This window comes from Phascolarctos cinereus, unplaced genomic scaffold (assembly GCF_003287225.1).
Source record: "Phascolarctos cinereus isolate Bilbo 61053 unplaced genomic scaffold, phaCin_HiC Scaffold_2;HRSCAF=192, whole genome shotgun sequence".
NCBI lineage: Eukaryota > Metazoa > Chordata > Mammalia > Diprotodontia > Phascolarctidae > Phascolarctos > Phascolarctos cinereus.
In genome coordinates, this window is record NW_027555625.1 from 346381193 (window position 1) to 346404088 (window position 22896).

At 34.7% G+C, this 22896-nt stretch overlaps 1 protein-coding gene across 1 annotated transcript in view; it reads right to left on the reverse strand.

Annotated features, from left to right (window-relative positions):
* Nucleotides 1-531: 531 nt before the first annotated feature.
* Nucleotides 532-22896, reverse strand: part of SEC24A (SEC24 homolog A, COPII component) — a 63473-nt gene continuing 41108 nt past the window's right edge. Inside the window, 10 exon segments of the mRNA XM_020991221.2 lie at nt 532-4728; nt 5392-5495; nt 8106-8198; nt 8359-8463; nt 11278-11343; nt 11345-11416; nt 13177-13352; nt 13999-14109; nt 22158-22331; nt 22677-22835. Coding sequence (XP_020846880.1) covers nt 4614-4728; nt 5392-5495; nt 8106-8198; nt 8359-8463; nt 11278-11343; nt 11345-11416; nt 13177-13352; nt 13999-14109; nt 22158-22331; nt 22677-22835 — 1175 coding nt within the window. The 3' untranslated portion in view covers nt 532-4613.

Sequence of the window (22896 nt, forward strand, 5' to 3'; positions counted from 1 at the left end):
GAGAAGCACTTTCCTAGTATTTGAGTATTAGCAGGTTCCCAAATTGTCATGTACACAAAAAAAAGTCCAATAACACACTGGATCTGGAATTTCTTCAGCTTTCTAAAGCAGTGGTTTTCTAAAGCCTAGTGATCCCTAGGCCATAACATCTTGGACCCAGGAATCCATATGCATACAAAGTGCGCCATTAAAAATAATTGTAAATCTTTTAGCTCTAGCAGAATATAAAGAAAGGGAGGCTTGGTGTAAGTGAACGCCTCCGAATTAGGAAGACCTGGTTAAAGTCAGGCCTCTTAACACCTACTTGCTATGTGACCTAGGTGAGTTACAAACTCTCAGTGGCCCAGAAAGCTAAGACTATGTTACCAACTAACTGCGAAGTCTGCATTCGCAGAAAGAGCTTACACACTTCACACTTGTGGCTCCCTACTCCCATAGTCACAGGTCTGGATCTTCCTCCCCTAACAACAACAACAAAAGTTAGCGTGGCTAAGTACAACAGATAAGAACACACAGATTTTGCAGACCGTATAACATATGTGCTTTTTTTATTCCTTTATTCTGAACTTCAACACCGAGCAAAATGAGCATTTCTGTATACATGGTATTCTCACATATGAATTAGTATTTTTCAAATGTATATAGATTCTGTAATTAAAATACAAATTCATTTTAAAAGGTTATTGGATTCATAAGTAGCTTTTTTCATAATTTCTTCAATCAAGGGAATGATTTCATGGGTCCTTTAAATGTGATACCAAAAAGGATCCTTCATATTTAAAAAGCTTGAGAGCTATCAAATTATTCATAATTAAACTTTGCCTCAAAAATAAAAAAGATTATAACTATCTCAGAGCTGAGGCTCGTAGATTCTAAGCCACTCACCCCAAATCTGAGTTTAAAAAACCAAATATGTAGGTTTTTTTTGAATTCCAAAATGAACCACAAAGTAAGGAATATAGGGCATTTTTTGTCTTGCAAATATGCAAAGCCTGGATAAGAATTCTAATTACTTTTAAAGTAAAATGGATGTTTTGTATTTTGTTTGTCCCAGCCTACAATTTCATTGCTATAAGGTTATCTTGGTGAAGAATTTTCCCCTACTAATACAGATCAATAGCTACTCAGCAATGTATAGTCCTAAAAACTGGCGCAGACTCTGAGAGTTTTAGTGACTTGCTCTGGTCCATAGTGCGGGGGGGGGGGGGGGGGGTGCGCGCAGAACAATAGAATCCAGGCCTTCTTGAAGGGGTTCTATCCACTGTGTAAGTTCTCTCTTTACTGAGTGGATATATGGATGGCTAAATTAATCCATTTAAGGGAAAAAACAAAGCCATGCTGTCACACTACTATTTTCAATGCACTTTAGTATGCAATTTTTATTTGATCCCAACATTCCTGAGGTAGCTTAGTGTTCTCACTTTACAAATGACGTTTAGACACAAAGCTTCTATGTACTCAGTGTCAACAGGAAATAACAGTCTAACTCCCAAAGCCAGATGTAGTGTTTCCCATGATCATAATAATACAGAACATACTGCAACATAACTCAGATTGGTTTGTTTTACAGTATGGTGCTTCCATCAGTCCAAATGACTGGCCATCTGTTGTAAGTTCTTTCAACTAACTTTGTTGAGTAGCCAAACTGATAAGTTAGTACAGATAAAATAAGAATTTGCATGTGTTACAAATGACTTTTCTTTTTACAGTGAAAATTACAAACTATAAAAAAAAAGAGGACAAGTAAATCTTGGCTCTTAATGTTTCAAAGGGGCAAGATTTAACACATCACACTGAAGAACAATATGTATTTGGGTTTGAGAACAAGAATTTAATGTTACAATATTATACACTACTTTACAAAATTAAAATTTACTATAAGGATTACATTGTAATATGGAACAAAAACATAAAATCACATTTGATGGTCCCCTAGATAATAGCTGTTATGCATCTTTGATTATTGTTAAATGAATAAATTTTATTCTAATTATTACAAAACAGTCTATTAGACTCAATATATTAAATTAAAAATAATGAAAATATATGCAAATTAAGATTACTGCTTTTGACTGAATGCTAGTAAGTCAAACTTATAGATATATTATTTTTAAAATCCCAGAAACTAGAAAAATAGAGTGCATTTGCTGTGGTAGGACTGTCACTGCTCCAGAACAGGTAACAAACTTGCTCTTGCTTGTTACCTTTAGCAGTTGTAGAGCTATAGAAAATGCAAGCATTTCTAATAGTTTACAGCTACATTGAAAAATATGGCATTGTGTAAATATTGGTGTGTTTTACAACATCAAAATGTAATGGAAGATGAGACAGTAGGTCAGGTGCCCACTATTGGGAATAAAATTAAAAAGGAAAATTTCATATTGCAAAGAATAATTACCTAAGTATCAACAATTCCAAAAGCATTCTGTCTCCAAGAGCATTCATTCATTCATTCACTGTTTATAGAAATTACAGACCAAACATGGAGAATGCTAAATGGAATATTCATTATGACCCATGGATTGAAAGTTATAATTATTCTAGTTCACACATAAATTGGACAATATCTAAAATAGGAGTTAAAAAAATAAGTAGATTTGTGAAATATGCTAATAAAGCATGTCAAGCAAATAAGAACCATTCCCACTGTAGGGATGTTTGAGGCAAAGGAGGATTTCTCTCCCTAGAAGGATGTACCTCCCACCCTGGAAGCTTCTTCTTTAACTTCTCAAAGGGTTTTAAAAAATAAAATAATGTGCAATTCTTATTTTTATAAGAATTTTAGTTCTTTTGAGAAATGTCAACACATGATAAGGTGAAATGAATTTTATTACAGAGGAAAAAAAACTTCTATTTTGTTATAATTTGAAAGCTATTACACACCAAATTTAAAAAATCATAAATTATACATTGGTAAGAATTTTCGCAAAGCTTCCAGTACAATGGACTTGAATAGTGAGAATAGAGCCTGACATTGCTTGGGGATGGCATAGGTTTCTTCAGAAATAATACAATTATGTTTAGTTTTTTCTGATCCAACTTGAAAACAGCAGCTCTATTCCCAGGTAAAACCTATTTTTTTCCTTGTATCAAGGCAACTCAGTTAAATTTAAGTACAGCTTATACTGATATAAATCTTAACTATTACTATTCCATTTGGTGATCAACCTAGGCCAACATTGTAAACACATTTATATTCCATTAATATAAAAAAGCTTCTGCTGAGTATTAATAAAAGGAAACATCATTTATTAATGAGTTGTTACTCACAAGGAAAGATGAATTTGTGAAAAATCCTTGAGTCAAATTCTTTAAATTAATATTTATCATTGCATTTTAAATATATAGATGCACATTAACTAAATAAGTAAACAAAATGCCTTGAATAGTTTTGGCTTCAATATTTCCTTTGCTGAACTGAAACCCATAATTTCTGAGCAAGTCCTGAAAGCAGGCCTTTTAAAAAAATTAACTTCATTAAATAAAATTTATGAAAACTTAAAAAAATCCACTGAATCATAATCTATTCATGCTTTAATAAATTTTCATTTCCAAGAATAAAATTATTTATGCACTATTTCCAATTTCATCATTCATACTCCCAAAAAAGTTTCTGGTGCATTTCAAACAATATTAAACATTTGATCTTTTTCATTCATCCATATTTCATCAAAAGATTATTTTTATTTTTCATTATATGCCAGAAAGTTGATGAAATACAAGAGAGACCAGAAACATATCAAAAAATAACTCACAAAGGATCAAGAACATTAAAGATTCACATCTCCCTAATATAGAGGCATTACTCTTTCTCCTTATTAGGAAAAAAAAAATCACAATATTTATGCCTACTGAGCTCAGATTATTTTCAATGCAGAATAAGGCTGAATATACAGTCGAGTCTTACTGCAGCCAAATCAAATAAACACTTAATTATAGTTTTTGCTGCATCAGGGCTTTGTCCTTCAAGTATAAAGAATACTGATGGATTTAAAAGCTTGAATGTACTACTTCATATTTCCCTCTTGAACTAAGAAAAAGTTAATATTAGTTCTATTTAACATGATAACTTTTTTTTCTAAAAAAAAAGGGAATAACAAAGGTTTTCAAATATCCATTTACTTTATCAGTGGATTAAACTTTTTATTTTTCTTTAAAGGTCTTATCAGTGGATATAACTTCCCTGAAACACTTAAGTCATGTGAGGTTTTAATTGTAGCAGCAAAAAATTCAGCAAAAATAAAAAATAATATACATTTTGAGCAACAGAGAAGTCTTTATTTTACAAAATGTAATTTGCCTCAATATTATCTTTAACTTACTTCAGTCTACAACCACTCAAACATAATTGGCAGCAAATAAAAAGGTGCCTAATCATATTTAGATATATTTTGATTTGAAAAATACAGTATCTTTAGATGCATGTTTGATTTTCTTTTGTGGTCCATTATTTGCTGAAGTTTGTTGAAAATCACAGTGAAAATATCTTAACCATCACACTAGGCCACAAAATTAATAAAAAAAGTTTTTTTCAAAAGAGGGCATTACAAGCTCAAGTGTTCTCAACTCTAATGATTTTCCTTGGGAAAAGTTGATCCACATTCTTCATTTGTTCATTTATTTACTTGCTGTTGTACATGCAGGAGAAACTCATAATATGATAAGGCAGATTCTGTTCTGTCTTCTACCATGTACTGAAGGAAAGTTGCTTTCATCGGACTCTCATCCCTAAGAAATAAAATGAGAAAATGTGTGATTTCATTTATGATTTAATTAATGATAACAACAGCAACAATAATATAAATAACAATAATTAGAAATAAATTCAATCCAGCATAAGCCATTTAAATTATTTTAGTAAGTACCATTATTATACCTTGTGTACAGTTATTTCAAGGTATTTTTTCTGAATAACAATTCCATGATAATGAAAACCCCACAATTTGTAGAAATAGGTATTAGAACTGTCAGGCCTAATATGCTAGCAAAAATGTCAAATGTAAAGTTACTTAAACAGTCAAGAGTTCCAACATTTGAATTATTATTCAACTACTTTATATCTATTCTGTATATACCATGTGTCAGTTGTCTCTCCTATTGAAATGGAAGGTCTTTGCAAGTACAGATTGTTTCATTCATTGTAATCTTATCACCAGAGCCTAGCATATATACTAGATGCTTAATAAATACTTGTTAATAACTGATATATTAAGATAATATTTATCTTTCATAGGATGAATAATTTTCTTTTCTCAATGTCTTCTTTATTACTCTAAACGGTATTTTTGCAGCAATCGATTACAATAATATTTCTGACCTAAAATTCAAGCTCTTATAAGGTACAATTTCCATGCTCAAATAACAAAAAGGAATAAAAGAAATCTAGCTTACCTTATTATATAAAGTACTGGAAAGAATGGCCTATGTTCTCTAAGCCATGAGATAAAACCTCCTATTCTTGCAGATTCTGCTGTATTAAGGTCTGGAAGGTATGTCTGGTGAATAAAGATCAAGCAATCAATTGATAGACTTGCATTTAATAAGCTACTACTATGTTCCAGTCATCCACTGTACTAAATACTAAGCACAGAAAGAAAGGCAAAAACACAGTTCCTGCTCTCAAGGAGCTCACAGTTAATAGAGGAGACAATATATAAATGACTATGTCAAAAAAAGATATACATAGGATAAACTGGAGACTTAGAGAAGGAAAGTATTAGCTTTAAGGAGGACTGGGAAAGGCTTCTTGTAAAAAGGGGAATTTTAGCTGAGACTTAAAGGAAGCCAAAGAAACCAGAAGATAAAGATGAAAAAGGAAAGAATTCCAGGCATGAGGACAGCCAGCGAAAATGCATGGAGTCAGGAGATGGAGTATTCTGTTTGAGGACAAGCAAGAAGGTCAGTGTTACTAGATTGAAAATTGTGTATGTCTACGTGTATATCAATGTATGTACATGAAGATTGGAAACGTGGGGGAAAGGGGAAAATTATAAAGAGTTTTGAATAGCCAACAGAGTATTTTATATTTGATCTTGGAAGTGACAGGGAAACACTGAAGTTCTGTGACTAAGAAGCCACTGGATTTTGTTAAGTAGGAGGTGACATGGTTAGACTTTCACTTTAGGAAGGTCAATTTGACACTTCAGTGGAGGATGGACTGGAGTGTGAAAGAGACCTGAGGCGTGGAGACCAACCGAAGGGCTATTGTAATGATGTAAGTGTGAGGTGATGAGTGCCTGCACTGGAGTGCTGGCAGTGTCAGAGGAAAGAAGGAAACTTATAAGAGAGATAGATGTTACTAAAGTAAAACAGATCGCCTTTGGAAACTGACTGGATATGGAGAAGTGAAAGAAAGTGAGTATTGAGGATGTTACCTAGGTTGCAAGCCTAGGTGACTGGGAGAATGATGGTATTCTTAACAGTAATAGGAATCTTGAATTTACTTCTCACGTATATCCATATATATAACATACTCTTTACCTTAAAGAATACTGATTTTTGATCTATTAAAGCTATTAAATCTAGAACAAGTGATTCATTCAGTAATTTCTTCATAATGCTATATTACAAATAGAATCACCATTCTCAGTTGCTCAGGGTTATTTCAGCATACACAGTACCCTCAGTTTTTCTTCCAGAGACTGGAAGAACTTACTACCTTTCTGGATGACTTTGTTGTTGTTTGTCCTTCATTTTCAAAGAGGACCAATGAATGACATCATGGGTGATGTCTTGACTTCTGAGTGAACTGGATTTAAGTGAGGCAGAGTTACACAAAGTTGTCAGCCTCACTCGCTCTTTTAGAGTCATTTAAGTCCAGTGACAACACAAAAATCAAAACAACTGGCTATCACCCACTGCACCCAGGGATGAAGTGAATAACTTTGGCATCACTGATGTCTGACCAAGCTTTAAGGACTCTACAATGCCTTCTTCGGCCACCTTCATGGCCACTGGAACAAACTGTTCTCATCAACTCATTCTGCCAGGGAAAGTCTTTACTTGCTTGGGGTAGACAGAGACCTGTTAGTTACCCTCAACCTGGTTTAGCTTGACTGCCAGGCTAGGGCTGCTGTGAGTGCTATAGCTTCTTGGAGCCACAGAGGAGAGTTGCGTGAATCAGGTGGACACCAAAGATAGATGAGCAGGCCTGAAAAGGGACTGGTAAGGCCTCACACCAGAGGTGCTAGTCCTATTGAACATTCCATATGCCCATGGATGACTTAATATATATCAAACAACAACATTTGAATAATAAAAGTGGTGGTAAAATCATCCAGGTTCTACAATGATGGGAATTATATATTATTGACTTGAAAATACTAGAGGTTCACACATTTTATAGCATCCATCTAAATTAAAACACAATTTGAATATACTACCTTTCCTCCAAATATCCTCTGAAGTTGCACAACTGTGTCAAATCTTGGAGTAATATTTACTTGTGGCAATTACCCAATTTGTTTCCCTCAAACAGCAAGTAAGACGATTCACTGAATGAGGCAATAACAGTACATGACTCCTCTTAAAAGGAATTTTAAGATGCAATCTTACTAGCTATCATGGTAGCAGGCTTACTTAAACAGTAACTAGATAAATTTCTTTTTGCCCAGTTTCCCAAAATCTTATATTATGTTCCACATGGTACATGTGGTTTAGCTTGACTGCCAGGCTAGGGCTGCTGTGAGTGCTATAGCTTCTTGCAGCCACAGAGGAGAGTTGTGTGAATCAGGTGGACCCCAAAGATAGATGAGCAGGCCTGAAAAGGGACTGGTAAGGCCTCACACCAGAGGTGCTAGTCCTACTGAACATTCCATATGCCCATGGATGACTTAATATATATCAAACAACAACGTTTGAATAATAAAAGTGGTGGTAAAATCATTTTAAATACATGAGAAATAGTTACACATCAGTTAAGGTAAATGATCTAAAGAATACATTTAAATTTTCATCAACTGCTACTGCTGAAATAATTTCTAATAGAAACAAACATTTAATATTAGCAGAGAAGTATGATTCTTTTCTGATTTTAAAACAGACAAATATGGCATAAATTTGAATTGCTCTTTAGGTGTTATAGCACTACATTGAAACATTCTTACCATATTCAGTGGTAGAGATGCATAGTTTGGAACTCCAAGAACTTGGCTGAGAAAATTTTGTCCACAATTTTTTCCAACCCACAACATCATTACCTAGCAATTAGGAAGAAAATTCATTTGGTGCATATTAGTATACTGAATCTGCTCATGCAAACATTTGCCATTTTAAGTGACTATATGAGATGTATGACCAAAATGCATGACAGTATGACTATTCCATTTAGTCAGATTATGGACAAATCAGACTACTCACAGTGCCTGCATCCATAAGGAAAGCTCCATCCCTGCTCAACTTCTCCGCAGATAGCTGCAGAATAGGTGGCTGAGGTATAGTTTTATCATTGATGTTGAGGGCTCCCTAAAGGGTTAAAAAAACAAAAACACCCAACACAGTCAGTAGGAAAAGATTCTATCTAGATCAATTAATCAAAACAAATTTTTTTCTGCTTTTTGACCAGGCAATGTGGTTAAGTGACTTGCCCAGGGTCACACAGCTAGTAAATGTCAAGTGTCTGAGGCCAAACTTGAACTCAGGTCCTCCTGACCCCAAGGCTGGAACTCTATCCACCTAGCTGCCCCTAAAAAACATTCTATTAGGCACATACTATATGCCAGGGACTATGCTAGGTCCTGGGGATATAATGACAAAAATCAAACAGTTCCAGACTTCAAGGAGCAAGAGACAATACAAATACACATACACTAACTTTCTGTGCTTAGAGGGTACTAGTAGCTATGGGGATAAGGAAGGGCTTTGTGAAGAAGGTGGTGCTTTAGCAAAGTTTTGCATTTAGCAAGAGATTCTACGAAGACCAAGGAGCCAGTGCATTTTAGCCATGTCCGATAGCTACTACAAAAGTGTAGAAATAGGAGATGAAGATGGATGTGATATGGATATACTATTAAGCAAAAGGTGTCTCCCACTTTCTTATTTGCTGAGGTGGGGGGTTTGGGGTATGGACACTACATATACTGTCATACTTGGCTACTGTGTTAGTTTTGCTGAAATGCCCTTTTCTTTTTTTATTCTTTGTTTCCATACAGTGATAGCTTACAGGCAAATGGGGTTTAGAAAAGTGATATATTTAGAAATAAAAGTGATGTGATAAACTCCAAATTGGTACAAAAGGTCACATCAGTAAGCAAATCAAAAGAATGAGAAAATATCTTTTCCCATTATGGAATTCATGATCAGACACAGATAGAATGATCATATAACATAAAATGGACATATGATTAAAATAAGTGAGACATTTTTATACAATCAATTCAGATAAAATTAGAAGAGAAATTGCTGAATGGAGAAAAAAATCTTTGTAGCAAATTTCCCTGATAAAGGTTTGATATTCAGAATACATAATGAGCTAATTAAAATATTTAAGAATGACAAGTATTCCCCAATAAATAAATAAAGGATATGAACAAACTGTTCTTAAAGTAGGAAATATAAGTAATCAACAGTCATTCTTCCAATTATTAATAATTATAGAAATACAAATTAAAACAACTCTTCGGTTCCATGCCAGAAAAGGAAAAATAAAATTGTTGGAAAGGCTGAGAGAAAACAGGTCCACTGCTGCTGTGAATTGGCCCAACAATTCTATAAAGTAATTTGGAATTATGCTAAATGAGTTACTAAACTGTGCATATCCTTTTAACCCAGTGATAACAATATTTGACTTATTCCCTTAAGAGATTAAGGGAAGAGGGAAAAGACCTACATGTACAAAAATATCTGTTAACTGCTCTTTGTTGAAGCAAAGAACTGGAAACAAAGGGAGTGCCCATCATTAGGAAATGCTTAATAAGTTATGGTATATAAACATAACACAATAATTTTGTGCTGGAAATGAAGGTGATGTAAAAGCCAAAAAATACCAATAAAAGTTTAAAATTAAAAAAACCCTACTACTAATATGCCTAACTCCTCTCATCTAATAATCTTGAGACTAAATAAAGAGCCTTATTTACCTCATAAATAAACTACAAATATTCAAATACAGTTAAAGTTAGGCAGCGAAGTGATACTTGAAAGAAACCTAAAAAAGATCATGTAATCCAACCTCCCAATTTTAAAGGAAGATACTAAAACCCAGGGAGGCAAAATGACTTGATGAATGTCACACACATATAAAAAAGGACTATTTTCCTGGCTGAAGTTATTCTATCTTCTAAAGTCAAATCAACTGCTGCTATTAATTTGTATCTTAATAAGTTGAAATAACTAAAAACATTAATGTTTATATTGTGACATTCAATTAGTAAACCAGAAGTGGTAATTTTTCATTCGTCTTTAAATTATTAAATATAAGGACAAAGGGGTGTGTGTGTGTGCGTGTGTCTTAAAGATACTAGTATTACCCAACAACAAAGGATAAAAATTTCTTAAATATCAAAAATGAAAAAAGTTTATAAATGTCAAATGTCTCTCTACAAATACAAGTAAGCTTAATTAAATCTAATAAATTTAAATACAGGATTGTCCTATGGTTACTATTTCAACAAAATTTTTATAATTCTATTAAAAGTATCATTAGTGTTTTCTTTCTTTCTTTCTTTTTTTTTTGTATTTTGCTAGGCAATGGGGTTAAGTGACTTGCCCACAGTCACACAGCTAGTATTAAGTGTCTGAGGCCGGATTTGAACTCAGGTCCTCCTGACTCCAGGGCTGGTACTCATCATTAGTGTTTTCTAATTTCTAATAAGCCCCCTCAAATGTAACTAGCCCTTCTCCTTTTAATTACATGGAAATGAAATAGCTGATTGAAAATATTTGTGTTAGACTTAGGATATCTTTATAAACACCAATAACATTAATCAAAGATATCCCATTTTCTTTAAGGCAAATTAATGCCATAGCCTTTAAAATTGGTTTTCCTTAATTCATGGACCCTATTAGAACAATCTACAATGACTGACCTTATCATGACAATTAAATACTTGATAATTTACATATATCAAATCAAGCCATTTTTTGGAGAATTCTTAAATGACAACTATAATATGAAGTATTACTTAAACAAGTGACTAAACCAAATTTTGAGTCTTCAGAATTCTTAAAGCAGAAATTTAAGTTTAAAATAAAAAAAGGAATGAAATCTTCATTTCTTCTTTGGATTCATTATTAAGACTTATGAATCCATGGACTAAAGTAATTAATGGGCAAACTCACCTCATCTGAGAGATTGTCAACTCTATACAGATTGGGATGGGTCATGAGCATGAGGTAAACCAGGGGGCTGATTTTTCACTTGACACATAGCAAAAATACGTTCATCTAGACGAGCACTAGTCCCAGTTTGGAATGATTTCTGTGAACAGAACATATCAAATCCCCCCACACCAAAAAATAAAAATTAACTTACATTTGTTAAACACAGATGGAAGAGATTTTTCAAGACTTAATGATAAGAACCATCAGAAGGTACCGGGCATTTATTTTTTACTTATTTGAATAAGCTTTATCAGCAAGTCAAATCTGACCATTGTTAGTAGTCACAGTCCTATAACAGCTATGAATTATGTATTGACATCAGACAAATAATTTGACTTGTCTCCATTTCCTCATCTGCAAAATATCTACTATAAACCATTTTATCTGACTCACTATGAGAATCTAATAATAAAATTAGGAGTTTCATAGCTCTTGACAGAACTGACAGATGAAAATATGAAGATGAGGAAAAGAAAGCAGGCAATTTAGGTTATAGGTGGTAGACCTAAACTAAGGTTGTGAATAAGAAAAAGGAGAGGTCAAGCATAGAATGCATACATAATACACATACAAATGTTTGTATATACATGTAAATGACATATATTTACACAACTATATCAGAAGATCTTGTTGTATGATTATGGGGGTCCTTTAGGGAAAGCACTTCTTATACTGAAGGGGTTGTGAGAGGAAAAAGTTTAAGAAGCCCTGCTTTAGGGCAGATAGGAGAAGTACAGGGAATGAAAAAAAAAGGAATCTTAAAGTAACTGAGACTACAGGTTTAAGAAGATGACTCTACTGGTAACAGGGAAACTGAAAAGAATAATGATTTGAGGCAAAGTAAAGATAATGAGCATAGACTGCTACATATTAAGATCCAGGCGATAGCAAAACATACAAGTTATAGACTATAAAGAAATGGAAATATCAGTTTGGGAGAAAGTAAGAAATCAAGACAAAGCATGTGGATTCTCACATACAAGATGAAGGTTTAATTCAAATACAGAAAGAACGGAGGATGCCAGAATGAATGCTGGGAAAAGTGAACCCTTAATGGTTTGATAGGTAAGCAGGGGTAGCAAAAAGGAGGCACAGAGTGTTGCCATAAGATTAAGAGTAGACCAGTGCAGTATTATAATTGATAAAAAGGTATAAAGAATTAAATGGGGTATGGGGCAGCTAGCTGATGCAGTGGATAGAGCACCGGCCCTGGAGTCAAGAGGACCCGAGTTCAAATCCTGCCTCAGACACTTAATACTCACTAGCTGTGTGACTGTGGGAAAGTCACTCAACCCCACTGCATAGCCAAAAAAAAAAAATTAAATGGGGGAAATGGGAATGGGTGGGGGAAAGGTGCTAACAGTGGCAAAATACTGTTAAAGAAGGATAAGAAAGAGAGGATTCCAGATTGGTTAGACCTGATGATCAATGAGCTAAGCTAATTGTTTGGAATTGGCAGATCAAAGGTCATAATGAAAAAAGCAAGCTGAATACAAGTATAGAAGTGACAAGTCAGTAAACTGTGGTCTGAGCTGAGTACCAAAATATAGAAGATAAAAATAAAAGGGCTGTTAGAATCATTCATGAATTGACCAATTCATCAGAAATACAAATTGTAAAGGATTTAGAAGATAAAATGAATTTTGTGTGTGTGATTAAGGACTGCCAATTTGAAAATTTATCGTCAGTGTGAGGCTCCTCACACTTGGTATTGAGCTTCATGAAGAAAAGTGAGAATAGGAAATATGGACACACTAGCAAAGTAAGAACATTTGCTATAAAGAAAATATAAAAAATCACTAATATGAAACATGTATTAGCTATCCATCCCCTTTAACTTTTCTATTTCATTCTTACCTGTTTAAGAAGAGCTAACACAAAAAGTGGGAAGAGACGTAAAGAAAAGGGAACCAAGAGACCAGGCTGCTGACTATTTAGGACTGAAGTGCGGTAAGCAGACAGAGAATCTATTACGGCATTCACAAGGGCATCACGAGCATCACTCAGACTGGCAGTAGTGGATCTGTCAACAGCTGAAAAGAAAAAGGAAAGAGAGAAAGGGAAAGATTATAGCAATCACACGATCAGTATTAAGGGGTGATCATTGAAAAATTAAATTTCCTAAAGAGCATCTTTTGTGGAGAGAGGTAGGGAGGCGAAATTTTTTTTTTAAAGCAAACTGCAACTAGTATGTTGTAACACTTTATGGAGTTAGGTGGATGGACATAACTCTTTTGTTGGGCTCCACAGAAGAAAAACACGTTTAAAAGCAACAAAGATAGGCAAAATGTAACCATCCACTATTATATGTAGAGTGGATAGAATCCCAATTGGAGAAAGCAAATTATGCAGTCTTTCCCAGAGCAGAAAAGAAGGATAAAAAAACCACACTATGGAGGAAGGAGCAAATAGGATAGGTAGATGTCTGGACCATTGCCTTGCTCTGCTACTATTAATAAAACATGGGTCTTCGTAAAAAAAAAAAAGTTTCATATCAATAAACTTGTCTGTAGAGGGAGTTGTTAAAGTGTTTCAAAACTTCTTTCATCAGTGGTCTATGGGAGGTAACATGATCTGGTAATACAAAAGAACGTCTTTATATTCTCCAAAAATAACCATTTCGGGGTTTGTCCAATGATACTACCAGAATATTATTACAGTTTATTCAACTATTCTTACCCATATTTGCCAATAATCCTGAAATTGCTTGAACATCAGCTCCAAGGTAGACTTCATTCAGTGTTGAAACTACTGGTAAACACATAGTATGCACACGAATCCTCCTTTCACCTTTGGGAAAAAAATGCAAATAAAAGTATGACACAAGTAACTTAGAAATAAGATACTGGGAATGGAATTAATTCTCATGATTAGATTTAGTGCCCATCCTGAAGTACAAAAACTACTCAGTCTTTGATAAGAAGAAAATTAAGGATTTAGTTTTTTTCTTAATTACAATTTGTGCTGTTTATCCACTGTGCGTAGTTAAGCTGATTTCTACAGACTTTATAGGGTGTCCTTGGCAGTACTCCAAGGTTCAATGTAATTATAACAACTTAAACAATAGTGTTTAAAGGAATTCACCAATACAGTTCTACTTGGGTATCATTTGGGACATTTTCCATGATCCTATTTAACTCTTTAAATAAGTCTATGGCTTTCTTTTTCATTCCTTGCTTCTTGTTGATACTCAGCAGATCATAGTCCCATCTGTCAGGTAATCTTATATAATTTTAATGTTATGTGTGGAGAAAAAAACCTTGTTTGAGACAAGGCTGCATTTTGTTCTTTTGAGTCAAAAGTTTTCTTGAAATTAATAAGGCACAATAGGATCATTTACTCTTTGCATCTCTTAGTTATTTGTGAAAAAGTAGTCTAGTAAACTATAAGCAAAAGTAATGATACCCTCAATGCATAAGATATTCTCATAAAAATTTTGGAGGTAAAAAAGCAAGCTTATAGGGCAGTATTTTCTCAGTTTACATGCATGTAGTAAGATAGACTTTAAAGATTTAGTTGCAAACATGAAGACAAAGTTAATATTTAATCTGCATAACTGAACTTTTGCCTTACAAATGGACCCATCAACAGACAGGGCTAGACTTGATATTTTGCTTATATCTAGCATCAGTACTAGCTAATCACTGAAGATCCTGATGTTAAAATACTCAAAGTGCTGAATAACTTTTTTGAATTTCATGGTTTATTTTGGAACAATGTGTTGATATTTATACTAATAGTAGAAAAGCAATGGTGGGTACCAATGCTGGCACCTTAGCATGAATCAAAATAGTGACACAAAATTGTACTAGTAATCACTGAATTCTTCACCACCAATCACAGTAAAAAAAAATACCAATTTTACTTAAGAATGTCCTTGATGAAGCAACGAAAATTATTAAATCTTGACCCCTGAGTACATGTCTTTTTAACATCTTGTGTGACAAAATTGAAAGTGTACATAAAGCTCCTCTGCTACATACTAAGGTATGATGGCTGTATTGGGGAAAAGCACTGGTATGACTGAGCTGCAAGCTGAACGAGCCGTTTTTATCATGGAACACCATTTTTGCTTGAAAGAAAACTATGGCTACTCCAAGATGAATTTGGCAGATATTTTCTTGAAAATGAATGAGCTAATAAACCTGTCACTTCAACGAAAACACGCATCAATATTTGTTGCCAATAATAAAATTTGAGTTTTCAAGTGACAATTAAAATTTTGGAAAACCTGTATCCTCCACCATGAGCTAGACAGTTTTTACTTAGAGACTTTTCTGATTAGATCAGAGGTGATATTAATGAATACGATTTTTTTAAAAGTTGCATATTGAAATATGTCAACATTTGGAAGAGCTATATAACTTAGTGAGCCAATGTCTTCCAAATGACCAAATGCATGTTGCAAAATCATCTATTGGTAAAAGGTCCATTGAAAGTATAAGATAGGAGGAGCTAGGTGGTACACTGGATACGGTACCGGCCCTGGAGTCAGGAGGACCTGAGTTCAAATCCAGAAAAAATGGTCATTCAATGAGAAAGAGGACATTCAACGAGAAAGAGGACTTCCAAGAACTAATGATGAAAACAGCAGAGCTGAAGAGAAAATTTCACTTTCAAACAGAAGACTCAAGAGAAACATAAAAAGGTAAACAGGAAAGAGAAATCATAAAGGACTTAATACGGTTAAACTGTTTACATTACTATGTGGGAAAATGATACTTGTAACTCATAAGACATTTCTCATTATTAGGGTAGTTAGAAGGAGTATATAAAGACAGAGGGCACAGGTGTGAGCTGAATATGAAGGGACGCTATCTAAAAAATAAAAGAATGGAAGAGTTATATACTGGGAGAAAGAGAAAGGAAAAGGTAGAATGGGGTAAATTCTCTCATATAAAAGAGGCAATAAAAAGCTTTTACAGTGGAGGGGAAGAGGGAGGAGGTTGGGGGAGTGAGTGAACCTTACTCTTATCAGAATTGGCTCAAAGAGGGAATAACATACACACTCAATTGGATATAGAAATCTATCTTACCCTACAGGAAGACAGGAAGGGAAGTGGATAATCAGAGAGGGGAGATGGTGACAGAAGGGAGGACAGACTGGGGGAGAAGGTAGTCAGAAGCAAAACACTTTTGAAGAGGGACAGGATGAAAGGAGAAAGAGAATAGAATAAACAGGGGAGGGTGGAGTGGGGGGGATAGAATGGAGGGAAATACAGTTAGCAATAGTAACTGTGGAAAAAATTTTGAAGCAAGTTTCTCTCATAACAGCATCATTTTTCCAACATATAGAGAACTGAGTCAAATTTATAAAAATAAGAGCCATTCCCCAATTGATAAATGATTAAAAGATATGATCAGTTTTCAGATGAAGTAATCAAAGCTATCTACAGCCATATAAAAAAAATACTCTAACTCACTATTGATTGAAGAGATGCAAATTAAAACAATTCTGAGATACTACTTCATACCAATTGAATATAAATGGGCTAATAGGAAAGAAAAGGAAAATGGCAAACGTTGGAGGGGATGCGGGAAAAATGAGACATTAATGCACTGCTGGTGGAGTTGTGAACTGATTCAACCATTCTGTAGAGCAATCTGGAACTGTGCCCAAAGGGCTATAAAACCATGCATAGTCTTTTTTTTGTGTGTTTGTTTTTGCAAGGCAATTGGGGTTAAGTGACTTGCCCAGGGTCACACAGCTAGTGAGTATCATGTGTCTGAGGCCAGATTTGAACTCAGGCCCTCCTGACTCCAGGGCCAGTGCTCTATCAACTGCGCCACCTAGTTGCCCCCCCATACACTATACCACTACTAGGTCTGTATCCCGAAAGAGATTAAAAAAAAAAAAAGGAAAAGGACCTATATGTACAAAAGTATTTATAGCAGCTCTTTTCCGGGGGCAAAGAATTAGAAATTGAGGGGATGCCCACCAATTCAGGAATGGCTGAACAAACTGTGGCATGTGATTATTACGGAATACTATTGTGCTATAAGATATGATGAGCAGGACACTCTCAGAAAAACCTGGAAAGATTTGCATGGGCTGATGCAAAGTGAAATGTACTGTGCACAAGGTAAGAGCAATATTATAAGATGATCAGCTGTGAATGACTTAGCTATTCTCAGCAATACAATGATCCATGACAACTCCAAAGGACTTTTGAAAAATGCTATCCAGGGGCAGCTAGATGGCGTAGTGGATAAAGCACCGGCCCTGGAGTCAGGAGGACCCGAATTCAAATCCAGTCTCAGACACATAACACTATTTAGCTATGTGACTCTGGGCAGGTCACTTAACCCCAATTGCCTCACCTTTCCCCTCATCCCCCCAAAACAAAAGAACTGGGAATTTTAGGGGCAGCTAGGTGGTGCAGTGGATAGAGTACCAGCTCTGAAGTCAGGAGGACCTGAGTTCAAATCCGGACTCAGACCAAACACTAAACACTTACTAGCTGTATGACCCTGGGCAAGTCACTTAACCCTAATAGCCTTTAAAAAAAAATGCTATCCATCCCCAGAGGAAGAGCAGATTGTGTCTGAATAGATTGAAGCATACTTGTTTTTACTTTATTTTTCTGAGGGTTTTTTTTTGTGTGTTTTCTTTCACAACATGACTGTTATGGATATGTTTTGCATGACTATACATACATAACCTACATTGAAATGTTTGCCTTCTCAATGAGGGAAGGTGGGGAAGGAGAAGACAATTTAGAACTCATGCTATAAAAATGAATTATTAAAAACTGTTTTTACATGTAACTGGGGAAAAACTAAAATACTAAAAAAAGAAAAGAAAATATAAGATAGACCAATGGATTGTAATGTAACAGAGTGCAAAAAGGCAACGACAGTTTCAGATTTCACATTGCATCTAAGTTTTAAGAAACTAGCATTTCTTGAGTTTTGGTGCAGTATCAAAAAAGAATATCCACAATTATCTGAAAAAAATCATTGAAATACTCCATTTTCCAACACATCTTTGTGAGACCAGATTCTCTTCATTTATTTCAACCAAAACAACATTACAATAAATTGAATGCAGGATATGAGACTCTAGCTGCCTTCTATTAAGCCAAACATTAAAAAGATTTGCAAACCTGTAAAGTTATGCCACTCTTCTTACTACGTATTTTTTAAAGAAACTAGCTATTCTTTTAAAATGAAAAATATTACTTATGCTAACACATAATGGGCTTATCATCATTTTAAAATGAATTTATCGGTTTTAATTTCTAACATGGTAAATACTGATAATCAGCATAAACAAAAGCTCTTTGGAAACCTCAGTAATTTTTAAGAGTGCAAAGCGGTCCTGAGATCCAAAAGTCTGAGAACTTCTGACATACAGGATTTAGAACTAGAAGGCACCTTAGAGATATTAACCAATCCAACTCCTTTATTTTATAAAGAAACCAAGGTCTAGGGAAGTTAAATGACTTTCCTAGGTTATACAGGCAGAATTGGGATTTAAATTCAGGTCTTCTGACTCCATATCCAAGAACCTTTCCATTAAAACACATCTTGAAACCCAATCCCTTGGAAATTTTGGAAGCCATCATTAGACAACAGGGTGATGACTGATCAAGGAGCTCCTAATGCCTACCTTCCTTATTTATATTCAGTTCCTCCCAATTACATACCTAGTCCTGCTCACATAAACCTTTTCTTTATGGCTGTATAGAAATAGTCAAATATGGTCAAAAGACAGCTCAGAGATCTGGTACTGTAGAAGAGGCTCAGCATAATCAATACATAAAGTTTTTATTATTTGATATTCATCTTCCAGTGGTAGGGAAGCAAAAAAAAAATAATTTGGGAACAGTTCCAAATTTCATTTTTCCATGCTGAGAAAGTAGAGGGAATGATGATATCAAAAAGAAAAATAGAAAATTAAAATGGGAAACATACTAAAAAGTATGGTGAAGATAGCAAATATAAGGTAATAGCCAAGGATATGAAGAACAAACCAGGGACGATTTTTTTTTAAAAAAACATAACAAGGTAGGTCTTTTTCTATATTGAGAAGAATTAGAAAACTGTGCCAACTAAGTTCAATGCAATTGACTTTCATTTTAAGAGGACTTACTGCTGCCTCTCAATCCTTTTATTCAACTATTTCCTAACATAATCCTTATAAAGCTACTGTGAACTTTTTCATTAAAGTTCTCCTTTCCCTTTCTGCAACACGGATAAACATTTCTAACTTTCTGAGACAAATTAATCCTCCCTCTTTCTTCCACTACCCTTTTAAATTCAAAAAGGTCCTGTATCTATGTGTGTATCACCTCAACCTCCTCCTTACTTTCTATAAAGAAATAATCCTCCTTTTGCCCGTCTATCCCTTTCACCTGTATTCTTTAATAATTTTTATTCTTTTGAACTCAGAATTTACCTACTAGATTTTTAAAATTAAAAATTCTTAATTCTGCTGCTTTTGCCAAACCATGTTCCTCTTTTTCATTTTCCTTTGTATTGCCAAACTTTTGAAGAACTACTTTATAAGCACTGCTCTCATTTTTCTACTGCTTAATTACATAAAGACATATTTTCCCCATCTAATTTGACTGCTTGCTTTGATCATCTCTTATACTTTGGTTCCTACCCAGATTACTAAAATTGTCTCCAAGCTCAAATAAAGACCACCTCCTAATCACCAAATCTGATCAACTTTTCTTAATCTTTATCATCCTTGACCTCTTTTCAGCACATGACATTGCTGACTGCTTCCTCTCTTGCTGAAACTGCAACCTTGGCTTCTGTCACAGTATAAATACTCTGATTTTCCTATCTCTTTTGTGTATTTGTCACTTTTTCCATTCATTCCTTAAATGTGGTCACACCACAAGGTAAAATCTTTTTGCCTTCTAGTCTTTATATACAGTCATCATCAGAAGTTTCTCAAAGCTTTAACTATTACCTCTACGACAACTGGTGTCAAAAGGTTTCAAATCCCACCTGAGGCTTACTATCTGTGTGATCTTGGGCAAGTCACTAAATCTCGTTGGTCCCAAGTTTTCTCATGTTTTAATGAAGAGGGTGGACTGTACAACCTTTATGGACTCTCCCAGCTATGATCTACTTTCCTAGGATCCCTGATCTCTCTCCTAATGCGGATTCCTGTATTTCCAATTGTCTAGCAGACAATTCCACTTGGATATCTCGTAATCTGAAACTCAACATAGCTAAAACTGAACTCAGCTTTTTTCCAAAATATGCTCCCCTTTCACCAAATGGTACCATCTTTCTCCAAGCCTCTCAGTGTTATTACTTCCACAGATATCGCATAGCTTTACTTCTTCCCAATGAATTCTGTAATTATCTTCATTTAGCTCTATGATGTATCCTTTTCACAGTTTATTGGTATAGCACCACCTCTGTAAATTAGTTAGGTAGCATATTAGTATAGTTTCATCATGAGTGAGGAATGTCCCTCCAGTTAAGTCATCCTTTATTTCTTTAAGGGAGGGATTCTTTTTTTTTTCTTTTTGGCAATTGGGGTTAAGTGACTTGCCCAGGGTCACACAGCTAGTACGTGTCAAATGTTTGGTTTGAGGCCGGATTTGAACTCAGGTCCTCGACTTCAGGGCTGGTGCTCTATCCACTGCGCCCCAGGGAGGGATTCTTTACGTTTGTGTCACCCACCCCTTTTGTAGTCTAATGAAATACATAAAATACATTAAGATTACAAAGAAAACTGAAGGCTAGTGAAAATAAAAAATGTAACTGTTTTCTCTTTCAAATTTACAGACTCTTTCCTAAAATTTATCCATGGACCACTGGTTAAGAATCCTTACCTTAAAGAATGCTTTTTAGTTGTGCCTATTCAAGTCTTGAGTATTCCTCGGTAGACTGACCCTGATATATTTCATGTATTTCACAGTTATGGTGAATAGGCCTTTCCCTTATAACATTTCTTCCTGGATTTTGTTACTGTTATAGACATGTGTTACTGATTTTTGTGGGTTTGTTGTTGCATCCTGCTACTTATTGTCAAGTCTTGTAACTTTAAAAACAAAAGGCTAAAATAAAAGTTTTCTTGGGTTCCTCTATTATTCACACATTTTGTCAGTTGCCAAATCTTGTCAATTCTTCCATCATAATTTATCTGGAATCTCTCTTTTCCTTTATGTTCCTACTATTACCATTTTTCTCCATGTTCTTTATCATCTTTATCATCTGAATTCTCAAAATGGTTTCCCAGTTTCCAGAATCTTCTTTACTCTAACAATCCCATATGCTGTAAATACTGCTCCATAATTTAAATCCTTCTCTACTAACTGTAATAGAGTCTGGTCTCAACTTACTTTGTAACGCTTCTATCTAGTCAACTCAATATCATTTAATTCTCCATTAACTGAGAGGTTCCTGTCCTTAAGCTTATTTTTCTTAGGCTTTGCTCAAATCTACTTCTGTGAAGGAAGGGGGTGTGTGTGTGTGTGTGTTGTGTGTGTGTGTGGTGGTGGTGTGTGTGTGTGTGTGTGTGTGTCGTGTGTGTGTGTGTGTGTGTGTGTGTGTGTGTTTTCTAGTGAAAAGAGAAATCCTTTGGGGTACAGGATATTTCTCTCAAAGTTTTACAATTTTCTTGAGGCTTTTACAATTCCTAGTTAATGTCTACCCTAGGACTATTTGAAAGTTAAGGTTAATTCAGGAAAGAGAAATTAAAGAAGCTCTTACCTACTCTACCTTTCCCATTTCAAGCTATAAACCTCAAATGTTATGGAAATTAATATAAAAATGTTAACTTTGGCAAAAGCAGAGTTAACTAGAATTCTGCTAACAAAGTCTTTGTTACAATTTTCAGAACTCCGTGGCTCTTTCAGTTTGCTCACCTTTGCTAGATGTATATAAGAGTGCTGACTGAAAAGAAACCACTTGAATGTCAGTGAGATTCTCTTCTACTGACATCTGCACTGCATATCCAGCATCTGGGTTCACATTGGGCAAGGACAGCAAGTCTGTTGATCGCACAAAGAAATTTCCATGGAAGGTGTGAATGGAAAGACCTAGGGGAAAAATTTTTTAAATTTAGTATAATTATCATTAGAATAATTTCCACACTGTTATGTGACTAAATCTTATTCCATAATAAAATTCTGACATAAAAAATTTTTGACAAAAAAGATTAGGCTGTCTCTGAAAGATTTTAGGAATATATTAGCAAAAACAAAGAATAATGTAAACTGACAGCTGTAACAAGAATCTCCCATTAAAATCAACTAAAGGAAGATTAGGTATGACCAGTACATATTTATAAGCACATCACACACACACACACACACACACACACACACACACACGCACACACACAGAGTAAATGTTCTTTTCCAAATAAAATCTTATTTCCTGACCTTTGGTACACCTTATCCTCATGACAGCCTCAAAACCAATCTTCCTGGTTAAGTATCGTTTCAACTCCTTCTGTAACTTCTCTACTTGGACTGGGTTGTGCTGATGATGATAAGATGGATAATAATAGACACTACCTGCTGAATATCTCGAAATACAACCTGGAAAATACAATACACAGTCGTTATAAATTTGCAGAATGTAAGCTTACTGCTACTATGA